Below are 9,947 nucleotides of genomic sequence, written 5' to 3'. Positions count from 1 at the left end.
GTACCTATGATAGGTGAGCGTGTAACCAACCTTACATTCTCCTGTCCATCTCTCTTTTAAAGAAACCGGTCAACTTTCGATGAAACCTTTTTTTCTGACAGAGAGATGAAAAGTCTGATATTATTCTGTCACGGGTCTGGGTCCGTTGGACCCAGTATGTGGAGTTTCATGTTTTTGTTATTTCATGTTTGAGGTTATTATGTTTTGGTTTTAGTTTGCATCAGGGATTGTTTTCTTGTTCTCTTGTTGTGTTGATGATGATGATGTTTATGATGTCTATTATTAGAGTTCCATGTTTCTGTTTATCTGGGTTTAAGATGTGGGTTTAGTTTCATATGTCATTTCCTGTCTGTCTCTCTGTCGAGCCTGCGTGTGATGTTTTATTGTGAAGGTCTGCGTCTTATGTGAGTGTGTTCAGTTTTACCTCTGTCTCGTCTTACGGATTATTCCCAGCTATGTCCACCACCTGTGTGTAATTCCCGTGTTTCTCTGTGTATTTAAGTCGTGTCCTCCGTCATTGTAGTTGCTGGTCCGTCTGTGTTTCCACCCTGCTTCATCTGTGTGTTTCCCTGCAGTCAACCATCATCTGTTTCCGCCCGCTCTCATTCATGTCCAGGTTCGTGTACTGTAGTTATTTTGTTCCCAGTTTAGTTTAGTCATTGCTCCGTTCGCCGTTTGTCCATTTCCTTTTTGTGTTTAATAAACCACCCTCACACCCATACAAGTGCCTGCGTTTGGATCCTCCTTTATTTTCCACACGGCTCATCTCACTCGCCGTGACAGTACGGACCAGCCAGATATGGATCCAGCGGCATTCACCCCACCCACGGAGCTTCGGGACCTCATCACGAACTCCGCCTCAAACATAATCAACCTGTGGCTAGAGCATGAGGGGGAGGCATTCCTCCACGTTCTGGAAGCCAGACTGCAACAGCTGCTCACGGATTATCCCTGGCTATTGGACTCGCTACACCCACTCGTGCAAGACTTCATCCTTCACGAACTTCACCTACACCCACCAGCCGCTACCGCTTCCCAACCCAGCCGGACGCCGGAGGTTTTGCCCGGCCCGCCGGAGGTTTTGCCCGGCCCGCCAGAGGTTTTGCCCGGGAGGAAGCGACGATCGCGCCGTCGGCGCGTCGCCCCACAGCTGGAGAGTGGGACTTCGGAACTGCCGGCTGTGGTGAGTGGAAGAGACGTTCCGTCTGTTTCACCAGTTCATATGACTGTTTATACCGGGGCTGTGTTTGTTGAGTCAGCTGCTCAGCCGGTAGCTCGGTTAGCTGCCCAGCAGTCGCTAACTCAGTCAGCCGCTCAATCATCACCTCCATTAAATACCATCACCATGTTGCATAAATGTTCCCACTGTAAACCTTCACCAAAGTCCACAGAAGCAAATTTAACCACTCAGCAGCCAAACTGGTAATACCTGTCTTAAATATGGGCTACCAAACAGAAACTGGCTGTGTGCAGGCAGGCAGGGAGAAAGGACCCAAAATCTAGGACTCGGAGGCAAAAGTAAACTCAACAAGACTTTATTGCTGATAGCAACAGAACAGGAACTTCACTAAACTGAGAATCCAAAACCGAACTAAGCAGGCAGACAGAACACAGTTAACGTGAGAGTACGATGCGACACCGAGCAAAGGCAAAATAAAACAGGAAACAATACACAAAGACGGAGACTAAGAAACATGGACTTTAAACGGGCAGAACTAAACCTAAACCAGAATAAGCTGGAACATACTAAATAATACTAATCATCGTCATCATCATCATCTCCTGACAATAGATCAAGAAAATAACTAAAAATACAAAATCAAACCAAAACATGAGAACTCGAAATGTTGGGTCAATTTGACCCAGAACCGTGACACTGCCAGAGCCAAAAAATGAACTGGAAAAAAAAGTGCAATTACTCTAATGTCCACTTGAGGCTCCAAAAGCGAATTGGTTCCCACAGACAACCACGTTGTCCAGTGCAGTAAAACAACAAGTACACGGACCATCATCTTTACTATGATAACAATGAGCTGAAACTGTCTGACCCTCATCTTTGACCTCCCCACCCCCATGAAGAAAACACAACATTACCTGTGCTTCGTCTGTCTGGTTGTTTTTGATGACTGGATGCTTTGATGTTGTACTTGACATGAGTCAGGATGTCATCTTCTCCAGTTTCCTCTTGATCTGCTGAAATGATCCAACATAAAAAAAACTGTTCAATTAAATATCTAAACAGAGATTACATTTAAGAAAGCACAGACACTGTGCTCCATCCCCGCAATTTGGACATCACAGAGTTACTCGGTAAACTGAGATTTTCATCGAGCATGGTGCTCAGACTTAGCCAGCATGTACTGTACATGTTTGGTTGTAAGATTGTAACCCCTTTGTAGTGGAGACCTGTGTTTGGACATTGAGAAGAGGTAATTTCTACATCTCTTAGTACTGTTTTGCCTGCGTTCTTCCTCTCTCTGTATGACCCACACACAGAGGGATTCAGTAGCTCTGAACATGCTAATAAGCAAGACGTCTGGGCAAAACTGCTTTCCGCTGATTCTCTGCAGCTTTATTTCTCTCTGTGCAACATTTCCTGGCATTTGGAGGTTGTCTGTTAAGTCTGCCTCTTTACTCGGAATCAATGAGATGTCACGGAGGTTGACACGCAACATGGCGCCTGTGTTCGGCTTGGCCGCTGTTGCTGCTCCGTGTGTTTGTCGACTGCTTCAGTCGACACCAAAGTCCTTAGAAGCAAATTTAACCATTTAGCAGCCAAACTGGTAAAACTTGTCCACATATGGGTGAGGTTCTGTGCTATAAAGTTTAATCAAACTATCAAACAAACTTCCAGAGATGGAAAAAACTGACAAAAAATGCAATTACTCTAATGTCCACATGAGGCTCCAAAGGTGAATCAGTCACCACAGACAACCATATTGTCCAACGCAGTAATCCAACAAAACAACAAGTAAAATGATCCCCATCTTCAATTAAATATCTAAACAGAGATTACATTTAAGAAATTTGTTACTGCACAAACAGAAAACTCCATGGCTGCAATGTCACATTTTCAGAGAGGTAAGTAATTGATAAACTGAGCTCCATGCAGCACAGTGCAGAGACATATTGCTCACATACCCTATATCCACTGTTTAGGTGGTGGTAACCCCTTTGTAGTGGAGACACGTGTTTGCTCATAAGTAAGAGAACATTTATACATTCCTTAACTCTGCTTTTCCTGAGTTCTCTCTGTATGACCCACACAGAGACATCCTCTGATGCTTTTTATCTCTTTGTATGACCCCAATGGGATTGGGTAGCTTGGAGATCATTTGGAATGCTAAATAGTAAAGTGGCAACACTACCGTGTTTGGAAAGACTAGATTGGGCTTAGTTCTAAAAATGAGTCAAGTAACATGCAAGCATGCATCAAGTAACGACCGCACACATAAAAGTGCAGGAAGTTTGATTCTCACCTTCAGGTTTTCTGTGAACACATTGTTTCACCAGCAGAACCAGTAACACCAGTAGAACCACAGCACAGACTGATCCAACACATGACAACACAGGTATGAGAGGGGAACCAGGGCTAGCAATGGAGGCAGGAGGAGAAGTGGATGTAGGTGGAGGTGTGGATGTAGGTGGAGGTGTGGTGGTGTGTTCCCCTAAAATAAAGCAAACACAGTCACTAAGTTGTCGTCACATTGTGAATGTTGAAAGCTGCAGAAACACAGACAGGTGAGTGTGTCACCTGTGACAGTGATCCAGCTGGATGGAGACTCTCCATGACCGCTGATGTCACACTTGTAGAGGCCTTCATCAGACCTGGAAACATGCTGGATGGTCATGTGACCTGTAGGCTGCTTCCTGATGAGGGAGCCATCTTTATAGAAAGCAGCTGGGAGGTTGGAGGGAGTGGTCTTTGTTTTACAGAGCAGAGTGACGTCATCTCCCTCCATCACAGGGAGGACAGGACTCTGCAGGATCACTGATCCACCTCAACACAGAGACAAACTACAGCATTTCATCCATTTACACACAGCTTCATCAACACTAACTCCACACACTCAGCTTACCAGTGACTGTCAGGTTAACCATGTTGCTGATGGGACCCTCTCTGGACTCACACCAGTAAACTCCACTGTATGATTGGTAAACCGTGATGTTACATGAAGAACCAGCTGGTTCTCCCCACCCATCTCCACACTGAGTCCTCTGTCGTGTGCTTGTGTTTCTCCTCAGAGTCCATTCAGCAGAGCTGTCGTCCTCCTCACAGCTCAGAGACACAAAGTCTCTTTTAAAGAACTGAGAGCTGCTGGGACTCACAGTCAGACGAGCTGTGAGGGTTACAATGAAAAACTTATAATTTTATATGTGATAAAATGGTAAAATCAATGTTTTGCAGAATCCTCATTTCATCACTTTATATGTGCGCTACATTGTGAAACATGAACCCAATCAGGTCATATCAGTGAGCATTTATCAGGTTTAAACGGTGACAGAAGAAGGTTACTGACCTCTGTTTGTTGTGCAGCTCAGCAGTGAGATCAGAACTAAAGAGAAATGACACTCAGGTTGATTCGAGGTGAACATAAAGAACAACTCCACACAAACAGCTGACAAACACACAAACAGCTGTGTTCATATATCAAGTGAATGATTTGATCTTTTCACTGCCTGCTGTGTTTCCTCGACTCCTGAGCAAAGATAAAGAGTCAGTTCAGACCTGCAGTTGGTCCTCGTGGTGTTTTTAACGCTGATAGAGCCTCTCAGTCTCGCTATTGTTCTCTGAAATCTATAGAAGAACTATGGATTTGATCAACTGGTCCCTTCATGCAATTGACACTCTATTGACAAGAAGCCTAGGTGCAGGAGCGCCTGAGTATCCTGGAGGGATGTTCCCTGCTGGATACATGATGAACAGGTGTCAGAAGTGACGTGTTGTGTTCCTGGCGGGACTGTCTATCAAGGATACTGAAGACATCTACCTATTCGGCACCATGATAACGGGGTTCTTCCTGTTTGGAGCTGGCTTGGCTTATCAGAAATTGAAGAAAGCTGTAACTACTGTTGAAAACCCACCTGGCTTGCAACTATGATCGAAAGTGTGGGAAGAGTGGTGAGAGCTCAGACTGTTCTTACTGAACGAAAATATGGGAAAGATCTTGGAAGAGCTCACAGCTCTTAATTCACTAGCTGGGCCAACATCCTCATTTCTGTTTGACAGCGTTTTAGTAGGAAAAAGTGATGCTTTGACATGAAATGAGCTGTGGTTTGGGGAAGGGCTCAAAAGGGGACTGGCGATGGCTCCCGGGCCTGGCAGATCCACATTTACTAAATAGAAGTGAAGCAGTTGAAGAATGGAGACGAAGGGAGGGAGGGTGGGGCACGTAAACGAGAACGATCAGCTTGCAGAACTAGGGGAGCCTATAGAGATGACAGCCGGAAGGAGTGTGTTTGGAAGCGTGGTCCTGCTCCTGAAATTCTGATACATGCTCTCCAAAAGAGAGATACACCTGAAGACCAGTGATGGACATTAAAACGACTGAAGAATTAATGCAGTTTGTTCACCCTATTTCACATAACCAACATCTCTCATGCGGATACACCTCCACCCCAGACGGCACCAGCTGCTTAAAGGTTGACAACAACATTCTTCCAAAAGATAGGATAACGAGACTGAACTGACTCTCTGCCCTATTCCTCAAGGCCGCCTGCGTAGGCCGTGGACTTTTGGTCTTTGAGTAATAGGCGAAAGGACACTTTCTCAAGCTGAACTCAGGAAACAAACGCACAGTAATACTGATACGCCCTCACCATTGCCCTCCCTTCTACGGATCCAATGCCTCCTCCCACGCTTACCTCCCACCTGATAGGGACAGCTGCTCAGCCGGAGGCGCGATGAGGTAGCAGCGTCCATGATATCTGTGCTTCTTTGTGTGCTATGGAGTGGTTTTTTTTTTTGTTTTCTGCCAACAGGGGAGTCATTATGAGCAGAAATCCTTATTTTTTTCTCCTGAATTGCCCCTATGTGTTACATATTTCATTGTCTATCCTTTTTTGCTACTTAGCCAGGCCTGTCTCCCCACCATAGCTGGACTGGCCATCGGGCATACCGGGCATTTGCCCGGTGGGCCGCTGGCGATTTTTTGTTTTTATGGGCCGATGGATTATTATTATTTTTTTTTTTTTTTTAGGAAGGGTATATATAATGAAAGGTGTTGGATTGGCCAATTGGTCATGATCGACTCTGGGCTGGACCAATTACAGCCGAGGAGGCTGGATGCACCCTCCCCCTTGTTTAACAATCACGTGATTTTCGCGCATTGCATGCCGGGAACTCGTGGCAAAACAATCCAAGTACCGCATCAAATGCAAACATTTGCAGCACCGCAAAACGTTCATTCTCCGGTTCCAGTACCTTCTTTTTTTTTCTTTGCCGCACAAAAAAGGAATGTACAAAACAAAAGGAGAACAATGCCGGTCCGTACAAAGACAGACTCGACGAAAAGACAAAGAAAAGATACGAGGAAAAAATCAAAGGAGTGAAAGAGTGGACAAAAGACGTCAGCGTGCTGCCCAACTTTCACCACGCTCAGATTTATAATTATACGCTTCTTGGAGTGAGTGCATACACTCATGAAGTTTAGTAACTTCAGGTCACTGCAACAAGCCCAGGTACAGTTTACCGACGGATGGGTACAGGACCTTGAAATGCACCATGTAGAACGAAAGACTATTGTACGTATCATAAGTTTACCAGTCCCACAAATCGTCTTCATAAATACACATTCATTAACAGTTTATTAATAGGACCTTTGAGCTCAACGGTAATTAATTAGTAGTGGAAATAATTTCTGGTAGTGTAACAGTGTTTATGTGGTATTATTCCACTTGCCACAAATATCAGTGTAATGGGGAAACAGCGCCCCCCCTCTCAGTGTGGCTGGCTGCAGTAATCGCTGCCAGTCTGCCGTAGCCATACGAGAGGTGAGTTGTATTGTTCCGCACAAAATATAGCTAAGTAGTACAGACACATAAAACATGTTTGATTAGCTGACGAGCACCGAGTGTAATAAGTGCTTAGTGGACACATGTCCAACACCAGTTTTATGTACTTTTCATTTGTTTATTAATGTGTGAAACTGTACGCTAAAGCGGAATGCTAATGAGATGTTCTGCCGTAGTGTGCTGTGCGGAGTGGTGTGTGGCGAGCCTGTGCACTGATAATACACCGTTGTTTCCATTCAGGTACATCATTTGTTGTTGCTGTTATTTTATTGTATATTAGAAATTGTAATATTGCTGCAGTAATCGCTGCCAGTCTGCCGTAGCCATACGAGAGTGTGCTGTGCGGAGTGGTGTATGGCGAGCCTGTGCACTGATAATACACCGTTGTTTCCATTCAGGAAATAAAGTGGCAACGATCGATCAGAGACTCCTTGTCTTTTTAAAAACACTACACAACGCAGAGTCGAGGAGTCTGTTTGGGCCGAACTGTTGCAGCGGGATGAAGCAGAAACCGGTTACAGTAGCATTACAGAAATGTAGCAGTGACAATAATATTGTATGTTGTAATCGCAATGGACAATTAGTGATACAAAACAACTGTTTTATCCTGTGAATAAAAGTATATGGTTTTGTCAGTGTACCATGGTAATAACAGAAGCGAAACGCAATATTGTGTCAGGACAATTCACTATTTATGCACAATAAACAAAGGAGCATAGCGCCACAATTTCTGTTCAGCGCCAGACTTGCTTGTAACCTATATCACCAATTATGTTAAGAAAAATGACGTATTAACTACTACAAAACTCTGACCTTTGTGGGAATGCTTGGAGCAGACTAACATGTGAGCTGGAGTGTTCTGAGATGTTATATTTGGTATATCCAGACCATCCGTCGGCTCTTACTTCGGAAACATGGCTTAAAAAATTTCACTTCAACGACGTAATCCGATAAAAAAAAAAAAACGATCTCTTTACCCGTCGGCTTCCCGTGGCTGTCATGCGACCGGCTATTGCAGTTAATAATACAACAGCTTCTTGGCATTTTTTGGGTTTCTTTTTATCGCTGTGTAACTGAGTTCAATTGAAAGCCTGCATGCGCTAGTACCTCTTGCCACAAGTTCCCAGAATCCTTTGCGGTTTTATCCCTGAATGACGTCACATTTTCAATCTTTATCCTGGTGGGCCGGTCTCTAGTCAAAATGCCCCGGCCGATTTTTTGTCCCAGTCCAGCCTTGCTCCCCACTGTTTGTATATTGTATGTATGGTTGACTAGGTCTGTCATCTCAGCTGCAGGCAGCTGCAACCGACAAATGCAGCTTATCCTTATTTCCTTAACTTGAATTCAGCCTGATTTGTTTTTCATGTCTTCTCCTCCATCATCAGTTATCAGGAGAGCAGACAGTCAAAGTACAAGAATTCAAACAAACACAGAGATTCTACTTACAGAGCAGACACAGCACAGATGTTTCCTTCATCGTCCTTCTCACTCATTTGAGCTTCTTTTCATTTCTGTCACTGTCACCAAGTAAAGCCCGCCCTCTTCCTCTGAGCACCAGCTTTCTATTGGTTCAAACACTGAAGTACAACACAAACATTTTCCTTTGTGTAAAAAACCCTGAAATTAAAAGATAGTGGCTTAAAGCTTCTATGCAAACAAAGACCAGGAAAACATAAGTGTATACAGAAAATCCACTGTTGTCTATAAAGCAAAACATATATACATAAGAAATGTTTTCACACAGTCTGATTATATTTAATATCAGTGATGCTCTCTATCATTCATTATTTCACATAAATGAAAATGAAGAATTTCAAAAAGGAAAGAGAATGAAGTCCTTTCTGCTCTCAGTGATCTGTAGTTTGGTTGATGAACAAATCCATGTCCATGTAGTTACGTCCCCCTCAGTGAGAGAGGCAGATGTGAGCTGAAACACAGGAATCAAACCAGGGACGCTGCTGTTATGGAGCTGAACTGGAACCATTCAGACACTGAGGCCCTCTGAACACATTTTAATTACAGCTGTGCAGAGACACATGAACAGACCTGAACCGCAGACTACAGATAGTGACACGGTATGCTGGTCGAGTATGACTGAGCTATGACTGTTTTGGATTTCCAGATCAGGTTGTAATAACTTTAATAAACTAAAGAAGAGCTGATCAATTTTCCAACACAGTGTTGACTTCAGTTTGATTGAACCAAAGGTTAATTCATCTAAACATTACAAAAACAGACAAAAACATTCATTTTCCTCTATGGGTGATTATAAATTAATGAATAATGAACGAATAAGCCTTTATTTGTCACATGAGAACAGTTTGAGAACAGAGAAAAACAAAACACCTCAGCACAGAGAGCACGTGACTCTTCACACCTTACAACATATAAAGGATGTGCATTGGAGGTGTTTTGAGAGGGGTAGGAGGGTGTGTGTGTGTGTGTGTGTGTGTGTGTGTGTGTGTGTGTGTGTGTCAACTGAAGAGAGTGTCATTTCACCCACTTTTAAGAAAAAGTCAACAGGCCTCCATGTTGCGTTCTGTAGCAGTCTGAGTACTTACAGCCCGTCCACAGCAACACTAGATGGAACAGGATGATAGAATCACAAGATGCAATGGATATGTGCAAAATGCTGAGTATTGTGCAAAAGTAACTTAGTCTCTCTCTCTCTCCCTGTGTGTGTGTGTATGAGAGTGAGAGACTGCAGTTAAGTGCTTGGTAGTCATGAGTATGGAGGTGTGCGAGTGTGTGTGTCATTCCAGTCACTGAGTGTTCAGGAATCTGACGGCTTGGGGGAAGAAACTGTGTGTGGGGTCCTCCACAATGCTGGTGGCTTTGCCGATGAAACAGGTGCTATAAGTATCCGTGATGGAGGGAAGAGGAGCTCCAATGATCTTCTCAGCTGCTCTCACGATCTGTTTGAAGTATCTTGT

At 44.0% G+C, this 9,947-nt stretch overlaps 1 protein-coding gene across 1 annotated transcript; it reads right to left on the bottom strand.

The window, feature by feature from the left end:
- Window positions 1–3,432: 3,432 nt before the first annotated feature.
- Window positions 3,433–8,521, bottom strand: LOC146673312 (Fc receptor-like protein 4). Its single transcript, XM_085400943.1, has 5 exons — window positions 8,461–8,521; window positions 4,521–4,556; window positions 4,080–4,340; window positions 3,755–4,000; window positions 3,433–3,668 (listed from the first exon to the last, which is right to left on the bottom strand). Exons 1-5 carry the CDS (start codon window positions 8,489–8,491, stop codon window positions 3,433–3,435), a joined length of 810 nt encoding a protein of 269 aa, XP_085257069.1. The 5' UTR covers window positions 8,492–8,521.
- Window positions 8,522–9,947: the final 1,426 nt, after the last annotated feature.

This window comes from Rhamphochromis longiceps, linkage group LG3 (genome assembly GCF_057381845.1).
Source record: "Rhamphochromis longiceps isolate RC_006_pf linkage group LG3, R_longiceps_female_GT1.1, whole genome shotgun sequence".
Classification (NCBI taxonomy): domain Eukaryota; kingdom Metazoa; phylum Chordata; class Actinopteri; order Cichliformes; family Cichlidae; genus Rhamphochromis; species Rhamphochromis longiceps.
Note: the sequence above shows the minus strand (reverse complement) of the source record. Positions and strands in the feature narration are given on the sequence as shown.